This window comes from Amphiura filiformis, chromosome 3 (assembly GCF_039555335.1).
Source record: "Amphiura filiformis chromosome 3, Afil_fr2py, whole genome shotgun sequence".
Classification (NCBI taxonomy): domain Eukaryota; kingdom Metazoa; phylum Echinodermata; class Ophiuroidea; order Amphilepidida; family Amphiuridae; genus Amphiura; species Amphiura filiformis.
This window is the reverse complement of record NC_092630.1, coordinates 63,324,867-63,346,107: the sequence shown is the minus strand read 5'-3', so window position 1 is coordinate 63,346,107 and position 21,241 is coordinate 63,324,867. Positions and strand designations below refer to the sequence as shown.

The window sequence follows — 21,241 nt, the reverse complement described above, 5'->3', positions numbered from 1 at the left end:
TTGGGAAATGCTAACAAAGAATATCAACAAGGTATTTAAAATACAAAAACGGGGTTAATAATATATCAAACATTATGTTATTGATAATTATTATGCTTCCACAGTCTTCTGATGAGATTTTCACAGATCATCTAGCAAACCATAGTTCACGAAAAAAATATACAGGGCATGGGAGAATGAAACCGCAAAGGTCATCTAAGATCAAAGGTCATGTCAAATTTAAAGTTGCTCCGATTGGTCTGTAACTTGGGTAAAAAGATCCCTGACACTTGGGGAGTATAAAACTGCACAGGTCATCCGAGGTCAAAGGTCAGGACAAATTTAATGTTGCTCCAATTGGGCTGAACTCATGGATAACAATTCCTAGCACTTGGGGAGTATGAAGCAGCAAAGGTCAACTAAGGTCAAAGGTCAGGTCAAATTTAAAGTTGCTCTGATCGGCTGTTACTCAGAAAAAAATAATTGACACTTCATGAGTATAAGACTGCATAGGTCATTTGAGGTCAAAGGTCAGGTCAATTTTAAAGTTGCTCCGATTGGCCTGTAACTCAGGAAAAACAATCACTGACAAGGTCATATGAGGTCAAAGGTCAGGTCAAATTTTAAGTTGCTCCCATTGGGCTATAACTCGGGGGAAATGACCTCTATAACAAAATAAACAAAACTATCCTTCCACTTTTAGTATTTCCACATTTAATATCATCAACCATATCAATTGCCACCTGATATTTGTGCTTCAAGAAGCACAGTAGCTCTAGTTCTTTTTTTTTTTCTTTATAAAGATGTTGAAACTAAATCAATTAAGTCTTCAGCTTTTGGTCTAATTTGAGATACATTCAACAATGCATTTTGCTGCACATTGTTTCTTCAATGATTTGACGTTATCAGGCAAGAAATAAAACAAAAAAATCATGCGCCAATAGACCTTTTCATATCGAAGTTTTCCGAAGTGATGATATGCAGTTCTTGGGCGCGCACTTACGCAAGTTGTGCGTTGCGTTAATGCACGTAGTTGAGGAGCGTTTATGTGAAGTTTTGTAAACAAATTTTGAAGTTTTGTGAACAAATTTCAAGACTCAAACGCAATACTACTAATTGCATGGTATATGGTGAATTGGGAAGGTGTGGAATGAGTACTGTTATCGACAAAAGAATGGTCATGTTTGGTATAAACTAGCCAATAGTAAACACAACAGCTGACAAAACTTTTAAAGTCTGTTCTTGACAACACCGGTCTCTCATGTCTAGTGGAACACAGATTTAGAAATGGTTAATCGATCTTGGCTTAAGAATACTATTGTTTAAAAACTTACCGATATATTTAAACAATGGAATACTGAAGTAAATGCCAAAAGTTTGTTACGAGTCGTACTTGACTCAAGGCCAAAATCACCTTTTACCCGAACTCACACGAATGCACAACACAAATACACTAATTGATTAAGCTAACAAAATCTAAGTCTTTAATTAAAAGCACGTTATGATTGATACAATATATGACAACAAATGCTCATACACAATAATCAAATATAAACACTCTTTATCTATTTAGTACTTAGCCAGCATTCTTCTTCTTGGTGATCATAAAGTTCTTGCAATGTTCTGGACGACTGATGTAATATATCCTTATTCACTTGTCCTGCGAAAATCAGCGAAGTCCAGTGTACACTTGCGTTTATAAATCCTTGCGTATAAAATCTACACACGAAAATGGTGCTGCTTTCTCCCAAATACTAAGCGCTTTGCGTCGTTCTCCAAACACGGTTATAACTCCTTGCGCAGTTCTCCAATTAATACTAAACTCCTTGCGCCGTTCTCCTATACTAAACTCCTTGCGCTGCTTTCTCCAAACTTGGTGCTATTTCCACCTTTCACACAATATCTTCAGGAAGCAGGACTGCGATGCAGTTGTCCCCACTCATTTTGACAGTTGTGTTGCTCCTTTAACCAGACTTCAGCAAATCGGCAGAAGAATGTATATTCCTGTCTTGGAAGAAGTACGTTCTTTAACGCATTCTAGATCTTCTCCGACAACACTGGCAAATAGTAGTACTTTGACTACATAAAATATTTCTGGTTTGCAATTTCCTTTCTTTGAAGGAATTGGACTGTAAGCATATTAGCTAGCTAGCCCAGATCAACACTATCAACTGTGACAATAATTGTGTTTACATTTTCTTATATATCAAGCAATGGGAAATCCCAAGTATTAATAGCCAAATGTGATCTTGGGAATTCCCAAGCCTTAATTATAACATTAACCTTTCTGATTACATCACTTCCTTAGGGGAATTCCAATACATCACTTTCAATTTACAACCTCAGGGGCTTTCCAAATATTCCAAATTAGATATGATTCAACTTGTTTTGCTCAATTTGAGAGGGGAATTCCCCCAAAATGTCATCACTCATGTAACTTTGTAAACAAAGATAAATCATCAAATTAAATTGTAGATTTAGATTTAATAGCAGTAAAACTTGATACAGATCGTTACAGGGCGTTACCAGGGCATTGAACGGCACAATAGAATATGCCCTTTGTGTACAAACGCTCACGTCGGGGACGAGTTCCACTATCTTTTCAATGTCTGTCTCTGGCTGAAGAGAGGAGGCTGTTCCTAAAACAACTTCAGATCAAACACTCTTAAAATGAACACTCTTTTAAACAGCCAGAGAGGTAATGAGTTATCAAAATGGTCATTGTATTATGAAAAAGTTTAATTGACTCATATTCTGGAAGATGTCATTGCAATAGGTCTATATGTTTGTTTTTTCCTCTCTCTCATATTGCACACTTTTGTTATATTGTTATATTGTATGATATTGTAGGTTATGATAATTAGGCTATACCGTAAACGTTCGCCTAATGGCGCTTTTGGATTCTTAGAAATGTGAGAGCACCATCCTTGTAAAATCTCAACAGCATTAAGGATACGTGTATGTTAAATTGAGCAACCTGGATATAATGCCTCAGAAAAAAAAATCATGACATGACCCAACATACTGCAGTTACTGTCCGTTTTCCTATACACAATACACAGTGCTCTTTCCCATTGACGCGTGACCTTTACAAATAGCCCTACGTTAACAGTATGGGGATATGACTAGTTAACGTCGCTGTGTGAAAAATAACCGGCCAATATTAAAAGTACTCTTCTAAAGTTCTAGAAAATATAGTTTTTAACATGTCCTAAATTTTTAGCTAATTTAGATGTTTGGAAATATTCGTACTTTGGTGTTTTAGTTAATGTTATAGGTAATAGTACATTGCCTAGTTAACGTCGCTGTGTGAAAAAAAAACCGGCCAATATTAAAAGTACTCTTCTAAAATTCTAGACAATATAGTTTTGTAACATGTCCTAAATTTTTAGCTAATTTAGGTGTTTGGAGAGGGTCGTACTTTTGTGTTTTAGGAAGGACATGTAAACGACAGATAACACCAAAAATATGAAGAAATTATTTCCAAACCGTGTTAAGTCAAAAATCATTATGTTGCTCATTTTCAAGAATGCTGGTTTACAAAAGCACGCCATTGTCTGATTTCGTGAACAAAGCCACACATAACATTGTTTCCTTTCGTTTCCTTTATAATCGGTTACCCAACTGAAGCTATGAATACCAGCTTTATTGCGATATCGCACATGAAAACAGTCACTTGTGCACAACCAGAGAAGATCCGATTTAATCAGTTGAGCTGTTTCAATGAGTGTTATCTTGGTTTAATAGCTTTTAATGGGGTTAAGTCCTGCAAAGGTCGAGATGAATTCTACTGTAGACATGACTGCATCATGATACTTTAGGTCACCAGGTTAGTTGCTAGAGCAGCAAATGTTTTGGGGTTTCTTCAGGTATTCTTTCTCAAAGTGCCATTGGACTTAATTTGTAAATCGATTCATACGTTATACCTAACTCCTTTTGGTAAATCTTTTTATAACATTGTAATTTCTTCATATTTTTTAATATTCTTCAGTTCAAAATTACACCCTTCTATTGTCTGGCCCGTTAGCTCAGTCGGTAGAGGGTGCGACTTGAATGGTGAATGGTACTTGTTCGAATCTTGATATCTGCCCCCACTTTTATGTGAAGAAGGGTCAAGAAATGTTTTTGGATTTTGTCCCCATTTTACGAACGAATATTGTGGGGTTTTTTAATTTAATTTTAATTTTCTTATTTTTTTTTTTTAAATAGGCACTGCGAACAAACGGCAACAAAAACCGCTGACAAAATTTGCTCCACCTGCTACCTATCAATGCGTGATATATTTAACAGTTAAATGACCTTTGAAAAATAGAACGGCCTCAATGTTTCAAATTGTGTAACTACATTACTTTATTCATTTATGCATTATAAATGATCAGCTATTTTTTTTTTTCTTAAAAGGATCGAACCCAAGTATATCAGACCATTGATCATATAACTATCAGACCACGAAGTAGTTACGTAACTCCGTGATGGTATCGGAACCAAGCAGCAAGCACTGTTTATATGGCGATCATTACGATCACGCTATTTTGGTATGCCTTTTTTGTGTACTGATTGTTTCGATCATGGTTCATTACTTAAGCGCGTGATCCCGTTGACATAGTAACATTACGTAACTTCGATACCGGGCTTCGATACTGAATAGTTGTTGAGTACACATAATAATGGAAAGCCATTGGGGTATTGTGTGCATTCCAAAGCACCTTATAACATGTTCTCATTGAGCCTGTTTATAGTGAGCCAGATTATCCGGTATTTAGGGTATAAGTACATCTTATACGGTATTGGTCGCCACTATAAACAGACCAATAGCGCTATTTGCCGTACATATTATACGGAACTGATATCCTTCGATATCGATGGATATTGCAGTATATTCATTCCGTATACGGCCACTATAAACAGACAGGGATTAACGATACCGTTATTCAAGGAAGTGGAGCAGGGTAATATAACTCTCCGAGCTCAAATTTGTCACTGCAATAACACATTACCTAAAAATATAGTACGGTACTGTAGCAATAATGTTTTAAAAAATGGCCGGTATCGTTTCGACGGCAAACTATTTGAAACTGGCTCCATATTTGTGTCTCCCACATTGCATTGCGGTGACCTCGAACACGCTGGGTTCAATCACCTCGGATTCAGAATAGCGCTATTGATTGCCACTATAAACAGCCGAGATAACGGATAAGTCACATTCTATCCTAATCCCATATGCGTATAAGGATACCGTATAAATACCGTACACCACTATAAACACGCTCCTAGTGTTGTGGAATCCTAGCCAGTATTCAATGATAGCTATAGAGGCCTTGCGTTTATCGATTGGCTCCAAACAAAGGATTTGAATGATTTTGTTCGTTCTCTCATTCAAATTTTATGTATATCATTTGAAGACTGAGCCTATTATGATACATCCTCCGTGGAACAGTTTCAAACAAATATCAGAGAGTAGATATAGCCATAGCAGGAAAGTTGAAAAAGAAGGAGGAAGAACGGAATTATATCCTTGAGATAATCCCGTAGGTTATCCTGTAGCACCTATTCATAGTCCTTTATTCTCAAGTAGTTACACATCTACTTGAAAGTAGCCTTTGATGTGATGTGCCTTGCCGACTACGGTTGATTAATTTTCACTCCAGAATTGAAACCATATCCAATGTTTCTATAGATAATTCCTTGAAAGTATGACACGTGTGTGTTAAGTACCTGATGTTGCTCTGCAGGGATACCGCACGTGGATACTATAAGAAAGAAATGTAGTTTTGTAAAGATTCCAAAAAAATCCGCCCATTTTGGATATATTAATTATTTTGGAGAGTGTTTTAGGATTTTGTTAGAAACGGGATGATTTTTGATCATCTATATTTTATTGTTTTAATGTATTTTCCTGTCATTTCCTGCAAACCTAATAAAGATATTTTGATAATTGAAAATAGTCTGTATCATAAATCGTGGAGGTTGAAAGCGTAACCAAGCGTGCAAAATTATTATTTGCCATGGAACTTCGGTCATATTTTATTTGAAATAAACTGGATGTTAGGATCTGCATGTATGGTATGCATGGTATTGATGGTATACAGACACTGACCTTTCCTAAAACCAGTAAGCAGCAACTTGTGTATCACACCCGTCATGGGTTCGAACCCTTTTGTTGTATTTTATTGTTAAACCTAAATAGCGTGATTGCTTTTGAATGAGCGGCAACACACATATTTTGTTTGAGGATAGCTGGATCTATCTCCTTCTTTTACATCTTCTCTGAGCCATAGCTAGGGATTATTGGGGCAGAGGTTATCTTTTGAATCCTCTAAGGCTGCGTTCACATAGAAGTATACTATTCGGGTATACGGTGCACGTTTTACAGGTGCACGCGTATATAGTTAAATCGAGCAAGGCAATTTCATAGTACCGGGTCACATAAGGCTACGATCGCATAGAAGTATACTATTCGGGTATACGATGCACGTTTTGAAGGTGCACGCGTATAGATTAAATCGAGCAAGGTAATTTCATAGTACCGGGTCACATAAGAGCTATTCGAAAAGGCCGTATACCTGCGTATAGTATAGTATAGTGGGAATCGCGCATGTTCGATTTTTAGTGCAGCGTATACCGTCCAAATTTTAAAAACCTAAACCATATGTGGGCAAATTCATTTTTTTAATTGATGCACTATCTAATTCTGCACATTATGACACCTCATTGAATGCAATGTGACCTCAAGAAGTAAAGTTACAAGCATTTGATAAGACGAAGAAAATGGGTAAACTGACATACTCGATATTCGCTATACGAAATACGCTCATTCGATCAGGCTGAGTTCACATAGTATACTCCTATATGAACTCAGCCTGAACGAATGAGCGTATTTCGTATAGCGAATACCGAATACCGTATACTTCTATGTGAACGCAGCCTTAGAGCGTGTTTATAGTGGTGTACGGTATTTATACGGTATCCTTATACGCATATGGGATTAGGATGGAATGTGACTTATCCGTTATTTCGGCTGTTTATAGTGGCAACCAATAGCGCTATTCTGAATCCGAGGTGGTTGAACTCAGCGTGTTCGAGGTCACCGCAATGCAATGTGGGAGACACGGATATAGTACCAATTTCAAACAGTTTGCCGTCGAAACGATACCGGCCTATTTTTTAACATTTTTGCCACAGTACCGTACCATATTTTATAGGTGATATGTTATTACAGTGACAAATTTGAGCTCGGAGAGTTATATAACCCTGCTCCACTTCCTTGAATAACGGTATCGTTAATCCCTGTCTGTTTATAGTGGCCGTATACGGAATAAATATACTGCAATATCCATCGATATCGAAGGATATCAGTTCCGTATAATATGTGCGGCAAATAGCGCTATTGGTCTGTTTATAGTGGCGACCAATACCGTATAAGATGTACTTATACGCTAAATACCGGATAATCTGGCTCACTATAAACACGCTCATTGAGTGCTATCATTTTTTTCGGAAGGGGGGGTCCCAAATTTACAAAAAGTCTGCGTCAATAAAATTGCGCACCCCCTATTTCGGCAACAAATATTTTATGATCCCAAACCCCAAAATTGTATTGAAATCAGTCTTTTTGAATAAAATAACACACTTTCTGTGATCATCGTGTGACTCCCTACATTTTGGTCATAAAACATTTTATGACCCCCTCCTATTATTCTTTCCAAGACTTTATGACCCCCATATATTTGGGACCCCCCCTTTCGAATAAAATGATATACCTCTTATGACCACTGATGCATAGGCAAGGACACTCGCGCGAATTGAAAGACTTGTCGCACGCGACAGTTCGTCTCACACAGAGCGTGTTTATAGTGAATATACCGCATTTTGAGTATACCGTACACGATAATCCTTGTATTTGTATATGTACCGATACCCTTGCTGTTTATAGTGGGACACAGTTACCGCACAAATTATATACCAACTAACATTATCGTACATTTGCAATGACCCCGAGGTCACACGGGGAATGTGTAAATATTGTGGCGCGAGCTATAAACAGCCCATTCAACAATATGATCATGGCGGTGAACATATAGCGTCTGTTTTGATAACTCTTGGGGTGAGAATCGTTCCGAATGTCCTGCGCGCATCCTACGCATCATGAAGAAGCTTCTACTTCCGGTAATACCGCACACAATTTATACTGGTGTGTTTATAGTGGGAATATCTCGCCACAATATCCTTCGGTTTAGAAGTATATCGATGTACCGTACATACATATACTGCTAGTGTTTATAGTGGGCAAGTATCCGGATAATCTCTAACCGGGTAGAAAATGTACCGCAATGTACCGCACATTTGCTCCCACTATAAACACGCTCAGTCATAACAAATGTCTATACATTTTTTTATAGGTTCATTACAACATTTGATTGAATGGATTGAGTTACTCTAAAATGAAACGATAAAAACAAAGAATCATGAAAAAAGACACATACAAGATAAAATAATAAATTATATAAACAATGTTAAAGATAAAATCAAGAAAATAGAGAATAAAATTTCCTCAAATCAGAAAAAAACATTGACAGACATTATAATCTGCCAGAAAATACTGCATGAGATTCGAACCATCAATCTTCTCCACTATGCTCACTGGGCCACAACGTATCAGGTGAATGATTACCGCATTATCATGAACAAGTTTGTTCGATCTTGTTCATAATTATATGTGTCGATAGGTTTCACCCTTTAACTACACGTACCCTTAATGATCAGTGATAATCGTCGGCTTTTACAGGGATGGCGCTCTCTCATTTCCATGAACTCCATATAGTCCTGGCCCTGTCCTACAGACCCGTATACAATTGTTCAGGAAGAAAGTTTGAATGTTGATTCGAGTAGGGTATGCATAGGTCTTTCAAATTCTACTAGGTGGAAAATTCCAAACCCGGGCAAACTCTGTATATGGCCGTTTTTCAAAATGGCCGCCAAAATGTACTTATGAACCAGGTATAATGACAATAACTCTGAAACTATTTGACCTAGAGGGTTGATTGAGGTGTCTATCCCCACTAAATCAAGGCTGTCTGATTGAATGAAGGGGGTTTCATGGTTGTCCGAGGTCTAGGACACCTGAAATCCAGATGGCCGCCCGTAGCAACCATAATCATCATATTCGCCAGATGAAATGACAATAATTCGGAATCTGCTTGACCTACAAGGGTCATTAAGGTGTCTATCCCCACTAAATCAAGGCTTTCTGATTGAATAAAGGGGGTTTCATGGTTGTCCGAGGTCTAGGACACCTGAAATTCAAGATGGCCGCCCATAGCAACCAGATAATCATCATATTAGCCAGATGAAATGACAATAATTCGGAATCTGCTTGACCTGCAAGGGCCATTTAGGTCTCTATCCCTATGAAATCAAGACTGTCTAATTGAATGAAGAGGGTGTCATGGTTGTCTGATGTCTAGGACCCCCGGGTCTAGGACAACCACAATCTAAGATGGCCGCCCATAGCAACCATATAAATATTCACATTAACCAGGTGAGATGACAATATCTCAATAATTATTTGATCCAGAAGAGCAATAAAGGCGTGTAACTTCGCTAAATCAAGGCTGTTTGATTAAATGATGTGATATCATGGTTGTCTGAAGTCGAAGTCACACCAAACCAGATGGCAGCCATAGCAATTACTATTAACCAAGTCAAATGTCATCAATTAGAACCTCTGTAACATAGAGGCTGGATTAATGCCGCCAAAATACGTTTTTTTTTCACTAAAAATGGGTTAGAGTGTCATTGAAACAGCATTATAAGCACTAAATATTCAAAATAATCGATGAAAAATGGCTTTGAGGGTTATAGCAGAAACATTTCTCCCTAAATTATGTTGCTAATATGTTTTTAATCCAAAATGGCGCCGATTATGAGGTCCAAAATGGCCTTCAAAATACATTTTTTCACTCAAAAAATGGGTTAGAGTGGCATTAAAACAGCATTTAACACATTAAATATTCAAACTTATCAATGGTAAATGGCTTTGAGGGTTACAGCAGAAACATTTCTCCCCAAATTGTGTTGTTAACATGTTTCAAATCCAAAATGGTGCCGATTATGAGGTCAAAAATAAAATGGCGCCCAAAGTGAAGCCCAAAATAGCGGCCAAATACATTTTTTTTCAGCTTTTAATGCTGTTTTAATGTCGCCTTTAGTATGAAAAAAATACTTTAGCGGTCATTTTGGTTTTCATTTTTGGCACCATTTTGGATTTAAAACATGTTAACAACATATTGTTTGGTACAACATGTTTCTGTTGTAATCCCTAAAACGGTTTACCATTGATTATTTTGAATATTTAATGTGTTTAATGCTGTTTTAATACTACTTATGGCTGCTTAAAATGTATTTTTGCGGCCATTTTGGACCTCATAATGGACACCAATTTGGATTTGAAACATGTTAACAACACAATTTGGGGGAAAATGTAACCCTCTAAAGCCATTTACCATTGATAAGTTTTAATATTTAATGTGTTAAATGTTATTTTAATGCCACTCTAACCCATTTTTCGAGTGAAAAAATGTATTTAGAAGGCCATTTTGGACCTCATAATATCGGCGCCATTTTGGATTTAAAACATATAAGCAACATAATGTGGGGAGACATGTTTCTTCTATAACCCTCAAAGCCATTTTTGATTGATTATTTTGAATATTTAATGTTTATAATGCTGTTTTAATGCCACTCTAACCCATTTTTGAGTGAAAAAAAAGTATTTTGGTGGCCATTTTGACCTCATAATCGGCACCATTTTGGATTTGAAACATTTGGGGAGAAATGTTTCTGCTGTAACCTTCAAAGCCATTTACCATTGATAAGTTTGAATATTTAATGTGTTAAATGCTGTTTTAATGCCACTCTAACCCATTTTTTGAGTGAAAAAATATATTTTGAAGGCCATTTTGGACCTCATAATCGGCGCCATTTTGGATTAAAAACATATTAGCAACATAATTTAGGGAGAAATGTTTCTGCTATAACCCTCAAAGCCTTTTTCATCGATTATTTTGAATATTTAGTGCTTATAATGCTGTTTCAATGACACTCTAACCCATTTTTAGTGAAAAAAACGTATTTTGGCGGCATTAATCCAGCCTCTATGTTACAGAGGTTCTAATTGATGACATTTGACTTGGTTAATAGTGGTTGCTATGGCTGCCATCTGGTTTAATGTGACTTCGACTTCAGACAACCATGATATCACATCATTTAATCAAACAGCCTTGATTTAGCGAAGTTACACGCCTTAATTGCTCTTCTGGATCAAATAATTATTGAGATATTGTCATCTCACCTGGTTAATGTGAATATTTATATGGTTGCTATGGGCGGCCATCTTAGATTGTGGTTGTCCTAGACCCGGGGGTCCTAGACATCAGACAACCATGACACCCTCTTCATTCAATTAGACAGTCTTGATTTCATAGGGATAGAGACCTAAATGGCCCTTGCAGGTCAAGCAGATTCCGAATTATTGTCATTTCATCTGGCTAATATGATGATTATCTGGTTGCTATGGGCGGCCATCTTGAATTTCAGGTGTCCTAGACCTCGGACAACCATGAAACCCCCTTTATTCAATCAGAAAGCCTTGATTTATTGGGGATAGACACCTTAATGACCCTTGTAGGTCAAGCAGATTCCGAATTATTGTCATTTCATCTGGCGAATATGATGATTATGGTTGCTACGGGCGGCCATCTTGGATTTCAGGTGTCCTAGACCTCGGACAACCATGAAACCCCCTTCATTCAATCAGACAGCCTTGATTTAGTGGGGATAGACACCTCAATCGCCCCTCTAGGTCAAATAGTTTCAGAGTTATTGTCATTATACCTGGTTCATAAGTACATTTTGGCGGCCATTTTGAAAAACGGCCATATACAGAGTTTGCCCGGGTTTGGAATTTTCCACCTAGTAGAATTTGAAAGACCTATGCATACCCTACTCGAATCAACATTCAAACTTTCTTCCTGAACAATTGTATACGGGTCTGTAGGACAGGGCCAGGACTAATAGCGCCATTAGGCGAACGTTTACGGTATATTATTGTAACTCTCTTATACCAAATGTTTTGGTGGCATAGAGACAAATAAAACTTGTAAACTTGTAAATAAAACTTGTAAACTTGTATTTACGCGGGCGTATAAAGACGTTCGCGTCCATGTGATTTATATTTTACGACCATTTCCATTGGCCATTCACACGATATGAAAAGGTCGATTCCGTTTGAATGCAGTTCTTCCATACAGAGACGAAGAAACTTTAGTTCACAAAATGTCCCGATGCTTTTACAATGGTCTCTAAATGGTTTAATTGGTTTCTGCAAGGTATCAGAAAACTGGTATATAGCCTAGTGGGTGAATCATTCATGGATGAGTGTCACTGGAAGAAATTAGCACCCTTAATATAAGACAAAGGTCCTTCAAGGTCTGGAGGATTCAGAAGAAAGAAATGTCCAGTGGCTAGCCCATAAGGCACCAAATGACCTTCAATCACACCAAAAATATGGAGTAACCACGTGACCTTATTAAATGATTGCAATTAAAATACTCGAGTCCCCAAACCCTTGCAAGATGTCAAGTCCTCTTTGACTGTTAGTTTTGTCCAATCACCACTTCCATGCAACTGTCTTCCGTAACCATTTTTCTAATATCTTGCAGAAACCGATCAAGCCATTTGGCGACCTTTTCAAAGGCATCTGGATACTTTATGTACTAATGCCGCTGCATTTAAACGGATTCCCGTCTTTACACCATTGCAAGCACTGGAACTGACGCATGATTTTACCCCAGTTAGTGACACATTCCATCCCATTTATTAGCCTAATCTTACTTATTTCATGCGAAGAACATTTTCATGCAGTACGTCATGTGAAATCGACAAGATATTTGATCAATGTTCAAAATGTTCAACTACAGTTTGCGGAATTCTTCTTTTTTTCAGCAATGTTGTAATACTTTTGTGTATAGTGTGTGCACATCATCAGTGCAGCATGACTGAGTGCCATATAATTATCACGACCACGTCTACTTCATTGACGAATAATTAGATTAGAAACATGAAAACTAACCCAAACAGCTTTAACATAATCTACAAATTACAAAAATTATTTTTAATCGTATTTTGTTCAAGTTTTGTTTTAACTTTCCCCTTACTCAATGTAATTTTAATCCTTGAAATCGTGCTTGAAATATGTGTGTCTAATCGGTGCATCATTTCCCAAGTTAGGCCTCCATCCATTCACGAACTTAGCAATCTTCCTAGCATGAAAAGGGGAGAGTTGAAATTGTTCCTGAAACATATTTTCATCTAAATCACACAAAAGTTCACCGTCTACCAAGTTTTGTCGAAACTTCTCTTGTACTTCTCTTCCGATACAGATATGTTCCAATATGTCAATAACCTGGTCAACTGTACACCTAGAGAGGTCTTCTTTGGATCTCGGTATTATTACGAGTTCCCCTGCAACACAAAATGAGAACCCAAAAATGTCGTTACTCTCTATTTAATCAGTGGACAACGTGTTACAGACTGGGAAACTGATTACTACCCGCGAGCTACCAATTATGTAGGAGTATAGCATGGTAAAAATTCAGGAAATTTGTCTATGCGTAGGAGAGAAATAAGTAGAACGTGCATTATGTAAAATAATGAAAATTCCTCAGGAATTCACATCGGCTTCAGAAGTTTTTCTTTTTCTTGAATGAGATAGCCTTGAGATAGATTTTTGCTGCCTTTTCCTTTTGAATGGCTTCTTAAAACCTAATTTTCGGTAATCATAATGTGAAACAAAACTGGGAATCCCTCTATATGCTATATACATGATGTCTTGAATATTGTCTTGAATATCTTTAATACCAATTTACCGTTGTGCAACAAGAGTCTTCGGATGTCGAGGTTACTCTCTCAGCATGTGGCTGATGTTTCTGTAGATACATCTCTTTTTCATCGTCTGTTTTATGTGTTTTAATGATAGTCTGCTCCTCCTTATGAAAAAGAAATTGAATACAAATTAAATAAGAAACAGCACATGAGAAAAGATATACATTATACATCATGTGTACATAATTTTTGAAATAAACAATGTTTCCAACGTCGCAAATAATCATCACAATCGTTTGTCTTGAGAGATACTTGTGAAGGAAGGATTATTGATTATGAAATCGTTTCCTTTTCAGCAAGAGATTTATAATATTTTGAATAGATTGAAATATCAATCTAAGAGTCAAAGCCAAGTCTGACAGTGACTGTCCTTTTCAACTACTAAATCACCTTTCAAATGGATCACCCTTTTATATTAATGTTACAAAAAAGTTTGAATTAAAGTCATAATTTATGACTTTAATTCCCTAGTACGTGAGTTTTCCTTCATTATACTCCCTACCTCATTAGTTTGGCTTACAATGACCAGAAAACTTTCCTGACAGTTGGTACTATTAATATTTGACAAAGAATCGCCAAATTAAGACCAAAATCGTGGACTCTGACACCGACGATTAGCTTGTGGACACTTACCTCTGATAATTCGCTTGCCTCTTCGTGTCCTTGAATCGACAAGGTGCGTAGAGGAAGCTTCGGTTTGCTGGGAATCTTGGGTTTCGCCGACAGCTTAGGTTTACCTGATGAGTTATCTTTGGATGCATGTATATTGTAGGTCGAAGAATAGTCACTAAATCCTGATTGGATGACACTCGAAGACCCCTCCCCGTATTTTGGGTCAATCTGCTTGACAGTGACTTGTTCAGACTTTGATTCCTTTGGTAACGCCTGTAGGTGACAATTTGTTTGTAAACAATGCTTAAAAAAAGTAGTGCAAGTGACAAAATAAATGTATTACTCTGCAACTTGTATACATTTGGGAAAAGCTCAAGAACATGACAGGGTCTGCATTGATAAGTGATTCAATTACCATAACATTACCATAACATGGACTTATTTTTAAGATTGGTCTTAACCCTGGAATTATGGAAATGTTTGTGCCTCATAACTGCAACATTGTTGTTCTAAATTATATAAAAGTATATATATTTAGAATGGCAAAGACTTGACAAATTCATCTGTGAGGTCATATTTAGGCATTTAGGATTTTTGAGAAAATCCCCCCTCTTAATAAAACGTGTTTTTGACCCACATTTTTTTCGGGCAACGTAAAAAAAAATCTTCTGATGAAATAAAGCTCATTCAGTTTTATTTCTAGATTTCAGTCAGAAGTCTACAATATTCTTAGCGTATGCCTATATAACACAGCAGCGATTTTGTGCAATAAGTTCAACCATCGAGATGGTTCAACCATTAAAAAACAAGCGAAAAATGAAAACAATAAAGAAAAAATATGAAAACAAAGGTGTCTTTGTGTTCAACCTCCGTTGTGTAATATTTTAATGGTTAGCCACTCTTGACATGCCTATCATCTTGCGCTTAAGGTACGGAGTTGAAACTAGCTTAGTTATAGCAGTCAATTAAACGAAGAATGAATAAATAATATCTGAAAAAATGACATTGTTATGTTGTACCATCACAAAATGCGGTTCATACCGTTCATTTTCTATATGTTTCCTTTTTATGGGACACCTGGAGCTACCTATCTTGTATGTATACGATAAAAGGTTGAGTTACAGATTATAATGCGGCATAAGAAACTGTAATAAGCTTAAAACAGTACAAATGACATCATGACATACATCTTTGTTGACACTATCGGCACTCCGATATAGTGCTGGTATTCTCTCATAACCATCGGAACCAGAATCAATAGATATGTTGTCATCAGAACTAGCATCGTCCAAAAGCATCTTCTTCTTATAACCATACGAATCCAAGCTTGCTTCAGAAAATCTCTCGTCGTTCCTTTCATCATTAACTGCCCCTAAGGCGTTGTCTTCTGTAAACAGAATAGCAATATATAAAAACAACCGAATTACTTCTATCATAATTCAAAATTCTACATAATCGCTTATTTATAAATAGGGATCTCTATCTCTCTCTCTCCTTCTCGTCATCTCCCTCCCAACCCAAGATTTGCAACAAAAGTACAAACTCAAGGCTTTATGGCAAATTTATGTATTGATGACCAAACGGGATTAAAACATTTCCCTTTAATGTTAACTTTTTCCTTGGTCATGAAACACATAAAACATATCAGTTTATCCTTTATACAAACTTGTACATACCTGCGGACTGACCCAGATATAGTGGTGGTATTCTCTCATAACCATCGGAGCCAGAATCAATAGATATGTTGTCATCTTTACTACTATCGTCAACAAGTTCGCAAGGTATCTTCAAATAACCTTCCGAATCCAAACTTGCTTCAGAAAATCTCTCATCGTTCCCTTCATCATTAACTGTCACTGAGGCGTTGTCTTCTGTAAACAGAATAGCAATATATAGGACAACTGAATTACTTCTATCATAATTCAAATTAATTACTTTTACATAATCGCTTATTTATAAATAGAGATCTCTATCTCTCTCTCTCTCTCCATAGCTCGCCATCTCTCTCCCAAGATATGCAGCAAAAGTACAAACTCAAGGCTTTATGGTATATTTATGTATTAATGACCAAACGGGATTAAAACATTTTCCTTTAATATTAATTGCTTTCTTTGTCATGAAACACACACAACTTATCAGTTTATCCTATTATGCAAACGTGTACATACCTGCGGACTGATCCCGATATAGTGGTGGTATTCTCTCATAACCATCGGAACCAGAATCAATAGATATGTTGTCATCTGTACTAGCATCGTCAACAAGTTCGCAAGGTATCTTCAAATAACCATCCGAATTCAAACTTGCTTCAGATAATCTCTCATCGTTCCCTTCGTCATTAAATGCTCTTACGGCGTTGTCTTCTGATAAACAGAACAATATAGCAATACAGGTAAACCGAATCATTTCTATCAAAATGTTAAAAATTACTTCTACATTATCGCTTATTTATAAATAGGAGTCGCTCTCTCCCTCTCACATCTCTCTCTCTAACTCTCTCTCTCTAACTCTCTCTCTCTCCCTCTCCCACTCTTCCCTCTTTCTCTCTCTCTCTCTCCCTATAAGACAACCGAATTACTTCTATCATAATTCAAAATTACTTGTCTAATCGCTTGTTTATAAATAGGGATCGCTATCTCTCTCTCCCTCTCGCCATCTCCCTCCCAAGATATACAACAAAAGTACAAACTCAAGGCTTTATGATATTTATGTATTAATGACCAAACGGGGTTAAAACATTTTTCTTTAATGTTAACTGTTTCCTTTGTCGTACAAAGACACAAAACCTATCAGTTTATACTATAGCCGAACTTGTACATACCTGTGGACTGATGCGGACGCTGAATGGCAAGAATTGGTGGAGGATCTCTGAAAACCTGTTCCCATGGTTTGCATATCACAAGTTGATCGCTTTCTTCGCGTATCACCTGATCTACAATAAGATCTGTTCCAGTCGTCTGAAGCTGGTTATTGACGATTTTAACATTCAACGGAGGCGAACAAAATTCAACGGCGGCGTCTACGTGAATAATGACTGCATTTTGGCCAGACATATCTACACCACTGACGTATTCGTCAACACCTTCCCGCTTGGCTAAGAAACTTCCCGTCCCTCTTCTGTTAATTGACGGCAGTATGCTTAATAACGTTTTACTATGTTCCTCAGGTTTTACAATGAAAATCTTCTGTGGGAGAGAGAACTTTTCCAGAATCTGTGCAATCTTATATTTGTCAACTTCAATTGCTTGAAACTGTCCTTTGAAGTCTGGCGACAGCGCAAATTCACGATGATTTTTCTGCAAGCTTAAAAATAAGATGAGCAATCACTTGTTTGTGTGGGCGTGTAGGGGGGGTGTATGGGGTGTGTTGGGTGGGCGTGTGGGATGGGGGAGGGGTTCATCCGTTATCATCAGCATTAATTTTGTGAGCAAACCATGAAACATGTGGGGGTGTTTGACTTAAGCTCTTAAGATATATACAGCAACAAACGATTCCTAATTATTGCGTTATCGTTTTTCATAAATAACATGAATTGGTTTCAATTCCATGCGTCAGGGACGTCACAGCTCAGCTGCTTTTACGCAGTTGTCTGGGTAATCATAATTGATGTACTCTGTTTTGATTCAAAGCGAGCGATTCTAATGTACGTTGAAGACACTATGTAACTCTTTGAAAACGTACGAGAAAATTCACTTACATGATACTTACCTCAGAAATGGTTGTATACCCTTCCGCGTCAATCTAGGTGCTGATGCCCCTAATACCTTAAGCGTGTCACCAACACTTAGCTGAACATCTGATATTCTTGACCTCCTTTTGTTTGGGTCCACTTTCACTACTTTGATGAATTTAGGCATGAATTTTATGACATCTGTTACGTCCATATCTTCCGACATATCAGTGTCAAAGGGCAGTACCTAGGAGGAAGATGGTAGGTTACTCTTTATCTATTCCATCTTGTTCATCAACAAAATGAAGATGTTTACACCTATATTCTGATATTATTAAAAGCTAACGATGACAATTGGTGCTGGCTTTCTGTGTATTTGTTTTTCTTCTGCAGCTAAAGTGTACGCATAGCTGTATAGTACAGACAGGGAAAAGGTAAGATCCCAGGCTATTCAACAGTGCACAGAAATTTTACTTTCACCCTCATCAGGCGCGATTGTTTTAAAAAACGAAACCGATACATTTAGTTTCAACTTATTATGATCAATTGATAATCACAAAAGTTAAGATTCAGCTTTTAAGATCAATTTTACAAACGTGTGCCTTGACCATGATATATCACATAGTGACATTACATGCATGGTGAAGCATGGTTGCTTTACAAATTGAACTTGAAATCAGCGGTAGCCAAAGCTAATTGTTATTCTATCCTGTGTAATTACTAATTAGACTATTACATTCATAATACATTCCGAAGTTTCAGCGATATAGTCCAGGCAAAACAAAATCTTTCTTGGAATTAAGGTCCTCGGCTCGCTGTATTGGTCGATGGGACACTGATGGGAAACGAGGCGTGATTATAGGACCAAAATCGCTGCTTATGCAAGAGTCAATTGTCGAAGGTAAATTTGTTAGTTCTTTTTCAAATTATCGTTGCGATGGATTGATTCGTAAAATCAGTGATTAATCCAGGAAGTTTGGTCATTGTTTACTCCCAACTTTGAACTAATGGCAACAGCTAATATAAGTACTTTAAAAACCCTGTTGAGTTTTTCGTCTGATGAATAAAAACTCTCACACTTGTTGCGAAAGATCTATGTCTAAATACATACAGCGTCCAGTTGTCACACAATTTCTCTAATGGAGTTGATTCAAATCAAAATTATGAGTACCAAGTTTAGGCATAATAATCAGATCTCTTAAACTGAACATGAAGCACCCGATGAAATTTACATTTTCTATCTAATGCATTACCATTTACCGAGGCAAAAAGCGCTTTACTTCTCTATTGAAATAAACGAATTTACAATAGCCCTACACTGAACTGTTTGAACATTACGGTATAATAATGTATTGCGTTAAAAATACTCAAAATCAAAAGTTATGCCGTCAAATTTAGCGTCAAACTCAAAACCATGTCACTTTCGTAGCTTTTCCTTACCTGGAAAGGTCCTTGGTAATCTTTCGGTATGCTTAGTTCCAGAGGCGGTTTTCCTTCATCCGAGACTGACGAATTCCCTTCATTTCTTCTAGTACTATGTAGTACTCGCAGTGTTACTTTTGGTACATATAACAGATGCTGTAATCGGTATGATTCTCCCACCACTAAACGACCTGCATCATTGCGACAAGAAACAGTTGTATTTGCCACCTTAGCTACAAGTGGCAGACGATTCGTGGCGATGAGTTTAAATAAGGCAATCTTATCGTGTTTAACTCTTGAACCTTCAGACGGATTGATTCCTTCAGCCATGTTTGTACCATAGTTAATAGAAATAATAATAATATGACAACACTAGCAATCCGCGTTATGCTTCAAAGATTATTACTTGTCACTGAAAACACCAACACACATGTACCTATTGTGAATTTTGTTGACGTTTCAATACCAATGTCACGGTTAAAAAATTGCGTCAGTCGTGAAGCATGCAAAACAAGCAAAAGGGTATTTATGTGTTGTATTTGAAATATATGGTTCACTGGCTTATTACACTACCAATAAGGCCAAAAAAAGATGTTTGCTTGCCTTCAACCAACCGAATTTTGGAAATCAGAAACAAGTTTTTTTTCTATTTACTGTACCTAATACCGACCCTATTTTTGGAAATTCCTGAAAAAGTTTTTTTTTCTTTTCAAATGTTTGCATTTTGAAGATGTAAAAAATATATTTTAGAGCTTGTGTTCAACATTTTAGTTGTTTTGTAAGATTCATTTTAAAACCAAAATTGTCTGATTTTTTTTTATATTTTGAGCCTTAATTAATACAAACAGTAGAGTTTGCTAGTAATTAAAAACAAAATCCCGACCGACCGACCCATTTTTTAAATTCATTTGAGGGCAAGCAAACATTTTTTTTATTTTGCCTAACTAAACGCCCAATAATAAATACTTGGGGAAAAGGGCTCAAATCTGTCGCTTCTGTGATGATTATGAATATTCTTTAAAACCATAATCATGATGACAAACACTTTCTACTTTTTTAACATTATTTTGGATCTCTACCAAACCACACATTCCATTGATCTTACAAGTTAGAAATAAGTGTCATAGAACATCATGACCTTATATGGTTATGAGTAAATTAATTATAAGAATTATTCAATGAGAAACCAACATTTAATATTAATATTCGTAAGACCACAAAAACCATGCTTGATAATAATATCAAATCACCTGTATTTGATATCACGAAGAATCAACAAGTCTAATCAAATACTACAATAGTAAATATATATTGAGTCTGGATGACCATCATTACAGCTTCTATCAACTTAATTAATCCCACTGGTTGGTACCATAATTTAGTTATTTAGTTTCCATTTATTACGGACAAAATTGTCATAAAAACAGATAAGCATACTTATCTACATGTATTTTGTAAATTCATGATAAAGAAATTCATGAAACCAGAAATTCGCCAGCGAAGTGTTACGTGTAATCCGATTATTACTACATGTATGTCAACTGGATCACGCTTTTTAGTCCTGAATCATGATCGAAATGATCGCAACACAAAGTCTTTGACATGTACTACCAATTC

General features: G+C 36.7%; 1 protein-coding gene across 1 annotated transcript in view; it reads right to left on the bottom strand.

The window, feature by feature from the left end:
- The window catches only part of LOC140147413 (uncharacterized), an 85,391-nt gene extending 65,275 nt beyond the window's left edge, over positions 1-20,116 (bottom strand). The window contains exons 1-8 of the mRNA XM_072169191.1: positions 19,643-20,116; positions 18,241-18,449; positions 17,354-17,835; positions 16,701-16,895; positions 16,209-16,403; positions 15,720-15,919; positions 14,554-14,805; positions 13,905-14,024 (exon numbers count right to left, since the gene is read on the bottom strand). Of these exons, the coding sequence (XP_072025292.1) occupies positions 13,905-14,024; positions 14,554-14,805; positions 15,720-15,919; positions 16,209-16,403; positions 16,701-16,895; positions 17,354-17,835; positions 18,241-18,449; positions 19,643-19,954 (1,965 nt within the window). The 5' untranslated portion in view covers positions 19,955-20,116. The remainder of the gene's footprint in view (positions 1-13,904; positions 14,025-14,553; positions 14,806-15,719; positions 15,920-16,208; positions 16,404-16,700; positions 16,896-17,353; positions 17,836-18,240; positions 18,450-19,642) is intronic.
- Between the last annotated feature and the right edge of the window lie 1,125 nt (positions 20,117-21,241).